Below are 17,644 nucleotides of genomic sequence, written 5' to 3' on the forward strand. Positions count from 1 at the left end.
TACGAAGCTCCCATCGAGGTTTTCATATTTGCGCCTTTTGGCCTGTTCGGCGCTGATGGCCGCTGCACCCGCCATAGAGGAGGTCGCCTGAATGTGGGATGCAGCTAAAGTGTCTACACAAGTTGCATCCCAAACAAGCGACCTGCCCATCTTCCACGGTACGAGCGTCATACCATCAGGTCTCTTGCCATCGCCACGTGCCAAACCAATAGGTTCTAGTACAGCTGGCACATGGGCGGTGGCAAGGGACCTCCGGATGATGTCGTTAAGGGTACTATGGCGGGAGAAGCGACCAGCGCTTCTCGAACAGGAGAGCCCATGGTGGCCGAAGGCGTCAACGCAGTCACCGCAGTGGCAACGGTGAGGCTGGTTTATTGTGGCGCCAAGCCTAAGACCAATCAAAACAGAAAGTGTCGTATGGTCTAACAGAGTGCCCAGGTTGGCAGAGGGAAGAGCATGTAGCCAGTAGCCGGACTCTTTTGCAGAGACAGCGAGAAGACGAGCACGGTCTTTTTTAGAATTTGCGTTTGCTAGTAAAGTGTCAAATGTCGTTTTGCAAATAATGTCGTCCCACTGTCTCTGGGAAGAAAGAGAAACCGGCACTTGGCTGGGACTATGCATGGACCATTCATTTCTTGCCTCTGTTAAGCCAGACACCTCTATGGAACCCAAAGAATTGGATATAATCTTGCCATAGAGAGTGTGTGTACTGTAAACAGAGGAAAGAAATGCTGGCAGCGAAACACTAGAAATTTTGCGAATTCCCAGACCTCCATACCTGATTGAAAGAGAAGCCTGGGACCATGCTTGATTACTTATTGGACAATTTAGAATACTAGTGAGAATATTTTTAACAAAAGCATCTAAATTGTCCAATAAAGTATTAAATTTCCAAAGTGGAGAACATCTTAGATAGTAAGTAAATTTTGGAACAAATAAACAAAACCGCAATATTGTGAGAGCCATATGTGGATTAATTTCAAACAGACGGTGGGAGTTACTACTAAATTTTGAAATAGTATTTTCAACAAATTGAGGAACTGATGCATCTAGTACGGGAGCCCCTAGGAGACGAAGTGACTCATCATTTAAAATTTTAATACCAGGAGCCAACATATTGAATTTCTCTAAAATATCTAATTTAGAATCAGCCGAAAACGAATTTGGAACATATATTTCGCATTTATCAAAGTTTAGTTCTAGGCCAATAGATTCAAATTTTGATATAACACTGCTTAGATCGTCCAAAACTGTGTTCACTTCGCCACCTAAGGTCCCATCATCTAAATACCAAACATTGAATTTTGAATTTAGCGTCGAAATGATAGGATGGATAGCCAAACTAAAAACAGGTGGTCCAAGTGGATCCCCCTGCTGACAGCCCACAGCGGAGATCAGTAAATTTTTTTTATATACAAGTTTAGACGGATTCCGGTAGCATTGCGCTAAATATGGAAACAGCTGTGGAAATTTATTTTTAACTTCCGAGAGGAGGACACCACGATCTATTGAGTTAAATGCATTTTTAACATCAATTTTAAGGAGTACCTCCTCCCGGGAGCCAAGAAGGAACGTGCGAGCCGCATGAACAGCTGCCTCACATCCCCCTTTAACTCCAAAGCCTAATTGCACAGGAACAAATGTGGATGAAATTAGGGGTAAAATTTTTTTGCAGCAAATTTTAGAAACGACGCGCCGAATCGTCGAACCCACTGCTATGGGACGAATACCACCATCCTTTTTTTTGAGGGCACATAAATTGGCACCATATAAAGTTTCAACAATTTCTTGAGGTACTCGTCCAGATAGCATCAGGTTCACCAGATCAGTGATGGCTTTGAGGAGTGTACCGTCTGCGTCGATATTTGGACCACAAACCAAATCTTTGAAGTGTTGTGGGGACAAACCATCGAGCCCCGCAGCCGAACCACTCCTGAAAGCCAACAGAGCTCCCAGCATGTCGTTTGTAGTGGCCTGAAAAACCAAATCGTCACTGCTCGGTACGTCCGGAAAAGAAGAATTATGAGATGGGGATGGATGTTTGGAACGCAGTGCTTCCAGAGTCTCCGCCGTGTCAGGGGCAACAGTGTCACTAGAAAATAAAATACGAGCCGCTCCCTTAAGATCGCCATCATCTATTTTATTTTCAATTAATTTATTTAAAGTAACACTGTGTTTTAATGGAGGATGGGAAGGGGGAGGAAAGTTGCTGTAATTGTTGTCATTGGTGCAGTTATTTTTTATTTTTTGTGTAAGGGAGAGGCTCTGAACTTTGTCCACGTGTAGCGTACGATACGCGAACGTGAGCAAGAGTTCCCAGCTATGGCAGGTGTTATGACATAAAACATGTTGTATGGTTTTTTTAAGAGATGAGCAAACTGAATGACGTGAACCTCGTGGAATGCGTCTGATTATAGGGACTGAGTTTTTAAATGTGCTTAAAGATTCCCATAGGGGGGCAGCAGGTGAGTTGATTGGAATGGAGGAGAATGAAATGGGTGGTACCGATGATGGATCTAAGGTTTTATGTACTTTTCCTACATGAATTTTCAGGCCTTTGTGATTTTTGAAGAAACGAGGGTTGGAACACTGCTCACAGCGAACGCTATCTTGTGACATGTCACCCCGACTGTCTCATCCTGGCACAGTAGCTTGGCGCCACAACAAAGTAAAAATAACAATGATAATAAATAATACTTAACACAATAGAATTAGCAAAAAAAAAAAAACCTAAAACTAAAACATAATGCACTAAACAATAATATTCACACAAAAAATATCACAATATCTGAGAGTTGTATGATAAAATTTTATATCCGCAGTGGACACAATCAAATAAATAATGAATAAGGGTCGCTTTAGTAAATTGAGCTCAGCCAACTCTTTATCCTTTTTAGACTTCACATAGGTACTGTTTATAAAAGATTCCTCCAAATATGTTATTAATGACCATACGACCCGCACTTTTCATCGCGCGATCCTGAGGAATCGCAGTCACCAGGGATTGTTATGCTGTTTGTGTATTTTTATCTATATTCAAAAAACTTGAGAATTATCAATTTGCGTATAAAACTGGGTTCCCATAAGCACAGGAAATCCTTTCCAGGGAATAGTTTGGGGGCCAGGAATTATTATTGTTTATTATTTATTAAAAATTTAAAATTTATGTTGTTTACATTTTGACAACCTGTCATCCAAGTTTTTAACCCATTGATGTTGGAATCCCCCTCTACTTGATGAAGCATGTGGGCGGGGCAGGCAAGCCGCGGATATGAGCAAACGCTCATATCAAAGTCTTTTGAGCATATTACTATGGGCCATTTTTGCCCAATTGTCACCGTGATTAGAGCTGCCGTACAAAACTCGAAAAGATGCCGAGTTTTACTGTAATTATAAGTCGTATGCGAAATAAAAATGTGAGTCCGGGTAAATAAAGGAATTTCTTTCGTCCATAAGATAAAAATCTACTAAAATATTTGTAGATCGAGGCATAATCTCGAAAAATTATATCGGTTGACAATGTTAAGAGCGTTCAACACAATTACCGATTTTTTAGGAATTATTCATGTGCGAAGTGCTACAGATATTAGGAGTAATAACGAATAAAAAGGTTGAAATATTTAAGAACAAGCCTTTTTTAAAGATCTATTGCTAATGAATTATTAATTTTATTGAAAAATAATAATCCTATCAAATCCTTATTCTTGCGGAAGACGTTTACTAAATTATACGATTTTGAGTGCGTCTTTAGTTAACATATAACCACGAAAAACACATATAATAAACACATTCACTGGTTATTTCTAACAAAGACATTTATTTCTAACATACAAAAACTACAGTGATATCAAAACCCAGTCTTTCACACGGTAAATACTCAAAGCCCCGTTTGTTTTAGTGGTTTACTAAAACATCGGAAACACACGAGTATCTCGTAATGCCTACAATAAGAGAAGATAGACATAGCAATGCTAAGAAACATAAGGCCAAACTATCCATACGAATACGTCCATACGAATAGTCTTACAGTGTCACTTAGAAGAATATAAGAACTGTCTTGTGGGCACTAAAGCCACCGATAGCCTTATGAGAAGAGTTTTTCGATGGAATAACCTTCTCCCAACTCTTGACACACTCATAAAAATACCAATGACTGATTACAGATGACCTAGAAATATCAAAACAAAAAATAACTGTTATGCATGGTCTTTTAGTAAATCCTACTAAATGACAGGCTACTTTTGAAATTGGCCCAGCTACGAAATTGTATTGTGCCAATTTCAAGTCTTCCAATCATAGCTAATGATGATCACGTATCGTGGTCAAGCAGAGCAAACTTTCCGTGTGCGTAAAAGTGAAAACTCTAGGGCAACAAGATTATAAAGATAGCCAGACGTGAAAAACTGACTAGGATACCCTTAAGGCTCTTGAAAACTATCAGACAGACGGTTACGAAACAAAAAATGTTCGACAACTTGGGTCACTGGTGATTTGTGAACCAGTGAAAAAAAACTTCACATCCATACAAAATTTATTTTTAATTTTCATAAGGCTCCCTAGAACATTTTTGTATGGAACTCTTTTTTGACACTTGGCATGTGCACAGAGCTTGAAGGTTTTCTTTCAGAAAAAAAATCCTTAAAGTCACAATTGTACAAAATTTATTGGAGTACCTTAATTACAAATTATAGACCTATCTCAGTGCTAACAATGCTTTCAAATGTCATCTAGAAAATTCTGAACAACCAGCCAGCCAGCTTCTTGAATAGACATAACATATTATTATCTGAGAATCAGTTGCCATCAACCTTCTGACTGATCAAATTGTTAATCGTATAGAAGCTAAGAACAAAGTAGTAGGCGTGATTATTGATCTCACCAAGGCTTTTAATACCGTCTCTGTTCCTATTCTTGTAGGCAGATTAGAAGCTATTGCTATAAGGGGATATACACTAAGTATCTTCAAGGATTATCGCTGCGGTCGGGGAAAAAAGATGGCCAGCAAACAAAACAAATTCATACAAAAATTTCCTTCATTTTCAAACAAACAAAGAACTTGCGAAGTGGTCCCACGCGTCAACGCTCTTAATTTTGGGCTTGCGTGTGTCGATAATTTTATCGATAGTGTATTTTTGTTAATAAAGGCTAAACATCTTGTGGTACCTATTGTTATAAAAAAGTTTAAGTACTATAGCATAATTTATAGTAGGTAGTAATACAACAATAGTAGATCTATTTATATAATAAGACTTCCTCCGGCCTGACTGACAGACTGATCTATTTACTATCTAGTCTATCAATATACTTATATAAATTCTATCAATCCGCACATGGCCAGCGTGGTAGACTACGACCAAACCCTTCTCACTCTGAGAAGAGACCCGTGCTCTGCAGTGAGCCGGCGATGGATTGATCATGATGATGATGGACAACAATAGATTGCATATTTTATACTTTGCCAAAACAAGACAGGTATATCATGGATTGACTAGGTATTCTACAGAATGACTGAATTATAGACATTTCCGGTACCATTATTGATTTTGAAATCGTAAGAACAGGATCTCGGCTGAAGTGAGAAGATTGGTAACTTAGGTAGGTACATACTGATATTTAACATACATATAAGTCGAGTTGAGAACCTTTTTTTCGAAAGTCTGTTAGAAATCGTCATGTATGTAAATAATTTTTTAAGATAGCCAATAATTATGACGTATTGATAATTATTATCGATATCGACTTCCAATTGTTACACATCACTATTTGTCAGTGGCTTGTGTATTGCCAGTGACGTACAAAAATTTTCACAATAATTTAATTAATTATTTTTAAAGTGATTACTTCGAGCGACATGTACTTTATATAGTGAAACATGTTTTTCAGATGTTTGCACAATAAGCACAATAATTATCAACGCTTGGAACATGATATTAAGAACTGAAAATATTTATTGTGCAAATTTTTATCATAGCTGGCAATACAATACTTGAATGGTACTTCAAAATCAACCCTACCGTTAAGAAGATACAGACGATTTTTGCTTGTAATTTTTTGACCAATAGTAGAGTCGCGATAGCTGTGTTGCTGAATACGCTATTCTTTAAGATAGTGTGCGAGGTGGCTCGCGCGGTTTTCATACAAAAGTAACTTCATCAGCGTTCTATAGTATTTATTATTCTAGGTTTTAACCATAATTCAATTCAGTTTTCGGATTTTTTCTGTTGCTTGTGCTTGACCTACCTACTTGCCATGATTCTAGGTTAACGGGAAGTACCCTATCTATAGGTATTTAGGGTTATGTTGTTTGACAAAGTTAGGGTTACAAGGGTTCCTTTTGGGGTATGGAACCTTAATAATCTACTTTTGTAGAGACTAGGGGGTAATCTGTGGAAACACTGAACTGATTTTGAATATTCTTTCACCAGTAGAAAGCTAGGTACAGTACATCTAGATAACACACTAAGTACCTACCTATATATACCAATCATTCCTGAATCCTGAGTAACATAGGGCAACCTATATATATATTTTTTTAATTAGAGATACCTATGAAAATTGTAATAAGCTATCCGTGCGATCACGTACTACTTTGCGTATCTTTGCGTGCGATGGATGCCGGGGCGAGTCGCTAGATAACCCATTAATAAAAATTGTTTAAGTCTTCCCTGTTCGCACTGCACCGTCACAGTGAACTCATAATTTATTAATTGATATTTGAAGTCTTTGCTCTGCTTTCATAGTTATCGTGCAGCGCGCGTCGACCCCATTTATGATAATAATAGTACCTACCTATGTAAATGGGTGCCGTAAGCCGTTGCTTGATTCTCTTTTTTTTTTCAATTTATAGACTAGCGCTTGGCTGCAATCAGACGTGGTAGCAAGTGATGATGCAGCCTAAGATGGAGCGCGCTTGCCTAGAAGATGCCTATTCACTCATGACTTGAAGGTACCCATATTATAATAGAAGGGAAAAATTGATGCTGGAAGGGTGTTTCAAATCTTAGCAATTCGATTTAAAAATGAATGAATTCGACAATAAAATAAAACAAAAAAAAGAACATTATTAATTCATACTCGTTTATTTACTTTTTTAAATACTGAATAAGTATTATACCTACCTAGTTTTAGAAATATACAAAAACTATAATAATATTACTGTAATATAAAATGTCAAGAAAAAATTGTCAGGTTTTAAAAGGAAATTCAGTGTTTCAAGTAGGCATTTCAAAAGAAATATCACAGCCATGAAACAGTACTAAAAATAATTAATTGGACATCTTTTCTGGAAAACATTTCAACTCACCATCAAATCGATATTGAGATAATATGAACAAATTGATTACCACCAGACGATTACTGTAAAATTACATGCCACATCACAAAAGAAATATCCCTGGACATTGGTCATTGACTGGATTTGGACTTGTGGGTTGGACCATTTCTCAGAAAATAAATCCAATAATTAAGTATTATTATCTATAATCAGATTTTTTACAATGTCACAGTGGCTATTAATGTATCATAAAACACAGTACAAAAGGCAGTATTATTTACAAAGTAGACAACAACAATCATGTTTTTTATTTGTTTCTTATGTCTCTACATAGCATTAAAAAAAATGCTAAAGTGTGTCTGTCTGTCTGCTAGCTTTTCACGGCTCAACCGTTTAACCGATTTTGACGAAAATTGGTACGGAGGTAGCTTGCAACCCGGGGAAGGGCATAGGCTACTTTTTATCCCGGAAAATTTAAGAGTTCCCACAGGGTTTTTAAAGACCTAAACCCACGCGTACGAAGTTGCGGGCATCATCTAGTAGTTTAATATTGTTTTGTATAATATGACAATTATTGTTCAAACTGCCCTGTGTGAAGCCGGCGCGGGTCATAGTATGGTATAAAAAATCTCCATTTTATACCTAAGGCCATGCACAGAAATTGTCATCATCCTCATAATAATCAACCCATCACCAGCCCACTATGGGTCTCTACAAATGAGTGAAATTCAACCCTATTCAATTGAATACAGAAATAGTTTGTCAATAAAATTCTGATGAGCCAGAATCTGTTCATTACATTTTGTTACCCTGTCAGAATTTTGCCAACCATATTTTCTGATTGTAAATCTGCTTTTGACTTTATGAAAGAGTGCAACAAAAAGTTTTCAGACAGACAATTTTCTGATAATAATTGCAGCCAGCCTAAATGGTAATGTCTCATATTTTTATTGTTATCTTGCTTTCTAAAAATTATATCTATCTATCCCTAAATTCATTTTAATAATTTAATGTTTCCTACTGTCTCAAAAACAGAACTTGTAATAAATAAGTCAGATGCTAAACATTGAAGTAGGTTACACAATGTTAATTCACATAAACTTACAATGTACATAAAAAACAATACTATTCAGTATTGTTGTTATTTTGGAGCACCAGAAGACATTCAACTTTGATTGCTGGAATTTTTACAACTTGTTAGTAAAACATAATACAGTTGAGTACAGGACGGTGGCATTTTGACTCAAAATCGTGTAACAGTTCATCAATATCATTGTCTAGGTCTTCACTTTGAGCCATTTTGGTAACCATATCACTGATTAAGAATGCACCAATTGTAGCTTCTTCATGGTTATCTTGAATATCTATATTAATAACATGTACTGGTTGATTATAAATAGACCTCTTAGACCCAAACCATTCAATCACTTGGTCATATACCCGTTCTTCACAAGTTATGATAACATCGAAACGTTCTAAACTAACTTGGAACTTCTCTGGGCATGGTTTGATTCGCCGGTTTCTGTCCAACATGTGTAGTAAACCATTCTGTGTATAGTACGCCTTGTCTTTTTCTAGCAAGTCATTATAAATATCATCGTAAGGAATACCAAATTCATAACAATTAGGACGATCTGCTGATGATCCTGGCAACTTGACTTTTTCTCCAGTTCCAAAGGATTTAACTTTAAAACCTTTTTTAGCCAAGAAAGCATGCGCTTCCATACTCCTATTCATATTGGATGAACACACCACAGCAATATATAAATCATCCATTCTGAATTAATCCCGCAAAATGATGATTATAGGTTATTATAATGACGTTGCCGTTTTGCTATTCTAACATCATGAAATATTTTTTGGATACCTATTTAACTTCCCACAAATCAACAATGTAAACGTGGATAATGCTGTTTTCTGGCCCAAAAAGTTTTGGGCGTGCTTTTGTTTGTGCAGCTTTGGGCAAGTTTTGGTGGTTTTGGCCTTTGGGCATAGAGTAAAGCCTTTGGGTCATGTCATTGCCATTGGGTAATCAAAATCACAGATACAGTGGCCCTACCGCGGTTGTTTGACAGCTACAATGTCACGATCGCAATCATCTCTGATTGGTTAATGCTCGCTCACTATTGGCTACAATGCATTGTTGCAACAAGATCAAAATTCAAATCAAATCACTAATGTACCTTTTTTTTTTAATTTATTTTACGGCCCTGGATAACAGTAGAGTCAGTGGAAGTTATGTATGGGGTTTACTCATCTGATCATTTACCTATGCGCATAGTGTGCAACATGGGTGACATACAGGGGAGTCCTGCTGCCTGTGATAACATGAACAGTAAAAATACTTACGATTCCAACTCTTTTGATAGAATTCGTTGGAATAAACGCGATGCTAGTGAGATAGATTTCTACTTTAATTATTGTAATTCTAAACTTAAGGATTTAAATGATTTTTATTGTGATAAATGTATAAATAAAGAACAATGTGATAAAATAACTGAACACTGTAAATATATTAACGATTTGTACATAAGTATAATTAATATTCTTCAAACGGGCGCTATTATTGCTTCTAGTTTGCGTCCCGATGGACACAGTAAGCGTAAGCGTAAGCATATCATTGGATGGAATTTTCATGTAAATGAAAGTCACAAAAATGCACAAGTTTATTATAAAAGTTGGTTGTTAGCGGGCAAACCTGCCTCTGGGCCAATTTATAATAATATGTATGAAAGTCGAAAAATGTTTAAGAATAAATTAAATTGGTGCCAGCGTAATGCAGAAGCGATTAAATTAGATATACTAGCGACACATAAAAGAGATAAAAATTTTACAAAATTTTGGAATGCAACTAAAAAATTCAATTGCAAACAAAGCCTGCCAGTGATGGTCGAAAACGTGCAGAAACCTGAGGAGATAGCCAACCTTTTTGCCAAAAAATTTAAACTGGAACCTTTAAACATAGATTTATTAAAAGATGGAACAAATGTTACACCCTCAAATTCAAATTTAAGAAATAATGTTGTACAGTTTACACTAGTAGATTTAAAAAATGCCATCAAACAAATTAAACGCGGTAAAGCACCGTCACGACAATTTGAGTGTAGAACATGTCGTATGTGCGGGAAATGTTCTGTACTCAAAGCTATGTACCTTATTTAATATGTGTGTTAAATATTCATACCTACCTGCTGACCTTATGAAAACTATAGTTGTTCCAATAGTTAAAAATAAAACTGGTGATTTATGCGCTTCTACTAATTACCGGCCCATCTCCTTAGGTACTGTAATAGGTAAAGTTTTAGAAAGAGTGCTGCACCCTGAACTGCAGAAAAACATAAGTATTGATGATGCTCAGTTTGGCTTCCGTCCAGTGCCCTGTTTATCAAACGTTACAAGTCTTGTATTACAAGCGTTTCTCTTGTAAATTTTTGCATTTTTACAAGAATGCGTTTATCAAAACTACACTTGTAAACTACAAGCTACGAGTAATATCACTTGTAATACAAGTGTTTTTCACACTTGTATTTGTGGTTTTGTTCATCAAAAATGCCTTTGTAGCTTGTAGCTTGTAACTTGTAACGAAAAAGTTGGAGAGCCTCTGTTGACTCTTAATTTATTTTACAAGTTGTATGCAAGTATGATATTGTATAAAAGAATAATTAAATTATCTAGTACCTAGTAGTAAATAGGTAAAATAACTATAAAATAATTCAAAGGTGTAATTTTATTAAACTTATCCATGTTGCTCTTCTTAAATTTGACCAAAACGTGTCTCATGTACATACGAGTATGCTGGCATAATCTTTTTCGGCAGATACAAGTCCAAGCGACTGACATAGCAATAGTATTTCTTTCCACTCTGCTATTTTTTGGTCTTTAGATAATTTATCAGTAAATGCGCCAAATAAAATATCTTTTTTGTCACGAATTACTTAATTGAAGAATAATTGTAACTTTCGCATCAGATTTTGCCATTTTTTGCGATGTAATTCGACTAGCGAAAATTTTTAAAGTCTATCTATTTTTCCAAATTTTAAGTCTAACCTTAATTCATGAAAAATAATGTATAGTATAGGTACTTTCTGTTGGTGTAGGTACCGAAATAGAATAAATAAAAGTAGGTAGGTAAATAAAATAAGAAGCAATAGGTTTTGCAAATAGGTTATTTAACACAAAATTAAATAATTTGAAAAAAGTTTTATTTTTAACAATAACTTGACTAGTTATGGTACCGTAATTTCTATTTTATCGACATTTTATTACGGTTGAAAAATTATTTTGCAATTTAGCAAAAATAAAGTGTATAAATTAAAAATACAAGTTCTACAAGTCTTGTAAAATCCTACAAGTCTTGTGAAATTATTTGATAAACATAATTTACAAGAGTTTGTAAAAAAGTTCTTGTAACTTGTAACTTGTGAGCTTGTAGACTTGTAATGTTTGATAAACAGGGCACTGAACTGCAGAAAAACATAAGTATTGATGATGCTCAGTTTGGCTTCCGTCCAGTGCCCTGTTTATCAAACGTTACAAGTCTTGTATTACAAGCGTTTCTCTTGTAAATTTTTGCATTTTTACAAGAATGCGTTTATCAAAACTACACTTGTAAACTACAAGCTACGAGTAATATCACTTGTAATACAAGTGTTTTTCACACTTGTATTTGTGGTTTTGTTCATCAAAAATGCCTTTGTAACTTGTAGCTTGTTGTTGACTCTTAATTTATTTTACAAGTTGTATGCAAGTATGATATTGTATAAAAGAATAATTAAATTATCTAGTACCTAGTAGTAAATAGGTAAAATAACTATAAAATAATTCGAAGGTGTAATTTTATTAAACTTATCAATGCTGCTCTTTTTAAATTTGACCAAAACGTGTCTCATGTACATACGAGTATGCTGGCATAATCTTTTTCGGCAGATACAAGTCCAAGCGACTGACATAGCAATAGTATCTCTTTCCACTCTGCTATTTTTTGGTCTTTAGATAATTTATCAGTAAATGCGCCAAATAAAATATCTTTTTTGTCACGAATTACTTAATTGAAGAATAATTGTAACTTTCGAATCAGATTTCGCCATTTTTTGCAGTGTAATTCGAATAGCGAAAATTTTTAAAGTCTATCCTTTTTTTCAAATTTTAAGTCTAACCTTAATTCATGAAAAAGAATGTAATATTTTTAATTTAAACTTTTTGTGTCGGTACTTTCTGTTGGTGTACCGAAATAGAATAAATAAAAGTAGATAGGTAAGTAAAATAAGAAGCAACAGGTTTTACAAATAGGTTATTTAACACAAAATTAAATTACTAGGACTAGTTATGGTACCGTAATTTCTATTTTATCGTCATTTATTACGGTTGAAAAATTATTTTGCAATTTAGCAAAAATAAAGTGTTATAAATTAAAAATACAAGTTCTACAAGTCTTGTAAAATCCTACAAATCTTGTGAAATTATTTGATAAACATAATTTACAAGAGTTTGTAAAAAAGTTCTTGTAACTTGTAACTTGTAGCTTGTAGACTTGTAATGTTTGATAAACAGGGCATAGTGCCCTGTTTTATTTTACAAGACTTGTAGAACTTGTATTTTTAATTTATAACACTTTATTTTTGCTAAATAAATGCTAAATTGCAAAATAATTTTTCAACCGTAATAAATGACGATAAAATAGAAATTACGGTACCATAACTAGTCAAGTTATTGTTAAAAATAATTTTATTTTTCAAATAATTTAATTTTGTGTTAAATAACCTATTTGTAAAACCTGTTGCTTCTTATTTTATTTACCTATCTACTTTTATTTATTCTATTTCGGTACACCAACAGAAAGTACCGACACAAAAAGTTTAAATTAAAAATATTACATTCTTTTTCATGAATTAAGGTTAGACTTAAAATTTGAAAAAAAGGATAGACTTTAAAAAATTTCGCTATTCGAATTACACTGCATAAAATGGCGAAACCTGATTCGAAAGTTACAATTATTCTTCAATTAAGTAATTCGTGACAAAAAAGATATTTTATTTGGCGCATTTACTGATAAATTATCTAAAGACCAAAAAATAGCAGAGTGGAAAAAGATACTATTGCTATGTCAGTCGCTTGGACTTGTATCTGCCGAAAAAGATTATGCCAGCATACTCGTATGTACATGAGACACGTTTTGGTCAAATTTAAAAAGAGCAGCATTGATAAGTTTAATAAAATTACACCTTTGAATTATTTTATAGTTATTTTACCTATTTACTACTAGGTACTAGATAATTTAATTATTCTTTTATATAATATCATACTTGCATACAACTTGTAAAATAAATTAAGAGTCAACGGAGGCTCTCCAACTTTTTCGTTACAAGTTACAAGCTACAAGTTACAAAGGCATTTTTGATGAACAAAACCACAGATACAAGTGTGAAAAACACTTGTATTACAAGTGATATTACTCGTAGCTTGTAGTTTACAAGTGTAGTTTTGATAAACGCATTCTTGTAAAAATGCAAAAATTTACAAGAGAAACGCTTGTAATACAAGGCTTGTAACGTTTGATAAACAGGGCACTGGTCTCTCGACAGACTCAGCTATCTTTAGTCTCAAACATACAGTGCAGTATTACACTCAACGTAATACATCCGTTTATGCATGTTTTCTAGACCTGAGCCGCGCATTTGATCTAGTAAACTATGATGTCCTTTGGAACAAATTGCATGCGGCTCAGGTCCCGAATGAGATGGTGAGTCTGCTGAGGTACTGGTACGGGGGTCAGATTAACCACGTAAGATGGGGTGACGCAACTTCTAGTGGGTATAGGCTAGACTGCGGGGTTCGCCAAGGTGGGCTTACCTCTCCGGACCTTTTCAACGTCTATATCAATGACCTGATATGTGAGCTCAGGGGCACCAGGATCGGCTGTCATCTAGGAAATGTTTGTGTGAACAATCTTAGCTATGCGGACGATATGGTGCTCCTGAGCCCCTCGATTAGTGGACTCCGAAAATTACTTTCGATCTGTGGTCGATATGCAAAAGATCATGGGTTGAAATACAATGTCTCTAAATCAGAAATGATGGTATTTAGATCGGGAAAGGGACCGGAGAGGGTGCCCCCGGTTTATCTGGAGGGTTCTGCGGTTCGGGAGGTGCAACAATTCAAGTATCTGGGGCATGTTCTCACTGGTGACCTCAGGGATGATTTAGATATAGAAAGAGAGAGAAGAGCCCTCTCGGTTCGGTGTAACATGCTTGCCCGCAGATTCTCTAAGTGCAGTAAAGATGTGAAATTGACACTATTTCGTGCATATTGTCAGTGTTTTTATACCTGTCAATTATGGACGAAATATAAAAGAGCAACAATGAACACCATTAGGGTGCAATATAATGACGCATTTCGCATCCTAATGAGATTGCCAAGGTACTGCAGCGCGTCAGGCATGTTCGCCGAGGCGAGAGTCAGTGACTTCTTCGCCATTATTCGTAATCGTGTAGCCTCTTTCTGGGATAGAATACGACAATCCAATAACGTCATACTTGAGGTTATAGGTGGGCATATGACCGGTCAGATATTCGATCACTGGCGGCGTGTGCATCGGGACGCGAATAAGAAGTAGAAGTAAGATTTTACTTCTACTTCTTGAACATCAAATAATATTTTAGTTATTTTAATTTTAATTTTAATTTATATTAATTTCTTTATTTAGTAGGTATTTTATTATAATGTATAATGTATAACTTGCTGGATTTATATCTGAAAATAAAGATTTATTTATTATTATTATTATAACAGTCCTTTAAGGCCTTTCAAAAATTTACAAATTCTAAACATACAAAATTGCTTATAACTAAATATTATAATCCGCGATTAATAGCCTCAACTGGTGACAGAAGGGCTGGCTCATTTTTTGCGCAGCGGATCAGCCTGGCTGTCCAGCGCGGAAATGCAGCCAGTATTCTTGGCACCATTCCACGCGGTCATGATTTATATAGTAATTAGATAAGGCTAGCTTTAAGTTTTATTGTATTAAAAAAAAAAAAAAAAAAAACTAAATATCATTCTAAAAAATGTGATCACTACCAAAGAGTATACCACAGATACTATGAGCTACCACAGATATGAGCTACAGATGGATACGTAGGTAGAGTAATAAAGGTAGATACAGCAACGTTTGCTTTCTCATTCACACTAAAAAGAGAACACAGATAAAGTTACTGATGTTATAAACAGAGACGCAGCTAACCTATTTTTTGTCCCTTATCGTGTAACTGGTTTTTTTCAAGAATACATACAAGGAATGCAACTTTAGTTGCAAAACAAACCATAAGAATTCGTGGCGTAATTGTATGTCTCATTAGTCTTATATAAGATGGAGCAGAGTATCAGCAGTGGATTACGAGTACATCAGTGCATTCTATATTATTAAATACAAGAAACCAATTTTATAAATTAATTACGACTTTTTATTTTTGTGACAACCTAATAACATTAGTCAGTAGTCATAGTAACCAAAAGTCTAAATCTACTCATAAATCTATGACCTCTATGACAATTAAACTAGCGGCACGCTATGATGGCCGGTTTGACGTTTGTCCGCTCATGAAGTTCCGTATTAATTGATAACGACTTTGAAGGAAATAATTGTATTACTTTATTGACGATAGTGATGTGCAGAGATTCATAAATTTTATCGAATGTAGTTTTAGGTTTAGGACTCAAAATTTATTTATTAAATTGATTTCTTAAATGTATACAAGTGTAGAAAAATCAGTTTGCACCATTTAAGGGGTGAATGTACTTGTGAATATGAACAATTTTCACTATGTGGACAAACCTCTGAAATCGCAAAAAAATATCAATAAATTTTTAAAAATGGAATCTAATACGATCGTCACATAGGATCGCTGGCTAGCACAACTACTACCTCCGGCAAACTCGCGTCAATGCTCAATGCAAAACAAAGCAGTTTCGAATTGACGTTGCTTCGAAAAGTATAAACTGTCAGTGCAATGCGATTGTGATATAGTTTTGACCTGGCTTTGGATTTCAAATATTGATACTGCATTACTGTTGACCCTTGCTCGTTAATTTGGACTCTGTTCAAGCCCTTTGTTGTGGATTTCGTCGATATGACCGAACGTACGCAGAGAACTGTTCTAAATAGTCAGACACGTGAGTTCCTAATACGCCTTCGTAACTATTTCGATCGTGAAGCTCAAAATGGAGGGCCAATTTTACCTATAACGTCAGTGGTTGAACGCGTAGCTGATGCGCTTAATATTGGACAACGAACTGTTAGACGGATAACTAAAAAAAAATATGGCGAGACTGGCACAGAAGAAAATAAACTTCACACACCAAAAAAGAGAAAACGAGCAAAACCAGTCGTAGGCATCGATAGCTTTGATGCCGATGCTATCCGAAGACATGTTTACGGCTACTATTTACAGAAGGAGTATCCAACAAGAAAAAAGTTGGTGCATTCACTGAAGGAAGCTGGATTATTCTTCGGTGGGGAAAGTTCTTTAACGAAGATTTTGAAGACCATTGGATTTCGATACAAAAAATGTAACAAACGCAAAATATTGATGGAAAGATTTGATATAGCGATGGCAAGGTATACTTTTTTACGGCAAGTGAAAGAAATCAAAAATTGGCAAAATGTTGTGTTCTTGGATGAAACATGGCTTAATGCTAACCATACTGTAGGCCGTTCTTGGAACGATGACACAGCAGCATCTACTTCCAAAGTTCCTGTAGGAAAAGGATCGCGACTTATAATTTGTCACGCCGGAACCATCAACGGGTTTGTCGAAGGTTCTCTCATGGCTTTTGCGTCAAAAACCACTGGAGACTATCATGAAGACATGAATGGAGAAAAGTTTACTGAATGGTTTACCTCAATGTTGTGTAGCCTCCCTGAACCATCTATTATAATTATGGACAACGCCCCATACCACTCGATGCAAATTGACAAGCCACCTGCCCAATCCCAAAAGAAAGCTGATATCGTCGCATGGCTTCGTAAAAATGGCGTAGATGCAAACATGAATATGTTAAAAGCGGAATTAGTACGTCTTTTAAAAGAAAACAAACCAACCAAGATCCGATACGTCATTGACGAAATAGCATTAGAACATGGGCACAGAGTTATACGGTTACCGCCTTACCATTGTGAGTATAATGCGATTGAGTTGGTGTGGGCTCAAATTAAGGGATATGCTGCAAGACACAATACAGAACCCCCATTTACCACAAAAAAAATGCTAAAATTATTAGAAGAAGCTTGTGAACATGTGACTAAAGGAGACTGGGAAAAGGTTGTGAATAGAACTGTTAAATTAATAAGGGAAGATTATGAAAGAGATGTGAAAA

General features: G+C 35.5%; 1 protein-coding gene across 1 annotated transcript; it reads right to left on the bottom strand.

Annotated features, from left to right (window-relative positions):
• Positions 1-7,055: 7,055 nt before the first annotated feature.
• On the bottom strand, positions 7,056-9,270 carry Ssu72 (Ssu72 CTD phosphatase). The gene has a single exon (XM_034969327.2). The coding sequence runs from the start codon at positions 9,047-9,049 to the stop codon at positions 8,471-8,473; it is 579 nt and encodes a 192-aa protein (XP_034825218.1). The 5' UTR covers positions 9,050-9,270; the 3' UTR covers positions 7,056-8,470.
• Between the last annotated feature and the right edge of the window lie 8,374 nt (positions 9,271-17,644).

The sequence above is a fragment of the Maniola hyperantus genome, chromosome 6 (genome assembly GCF_902806685.2).
Source record: "Maniola hyperantus chromosome 6, iAphHyp1.2, whole genome shotgun sequence".
NCBI lineage: Eukaryota > Metazoa > Arthropoda > Insecta > Lepidoptera > Nymphalidae > Maniola > Maniola hyperantus.

What these genes read in the sequence shown, in the direction of transcription:
- Ssu72 (XM_034969327.2), bottom strand. Translation starts at nt 9,049, where the DNA reads ATGGATGATTTATATATTGCTGTGGTGTGTTCATCCAATATGAATAGG.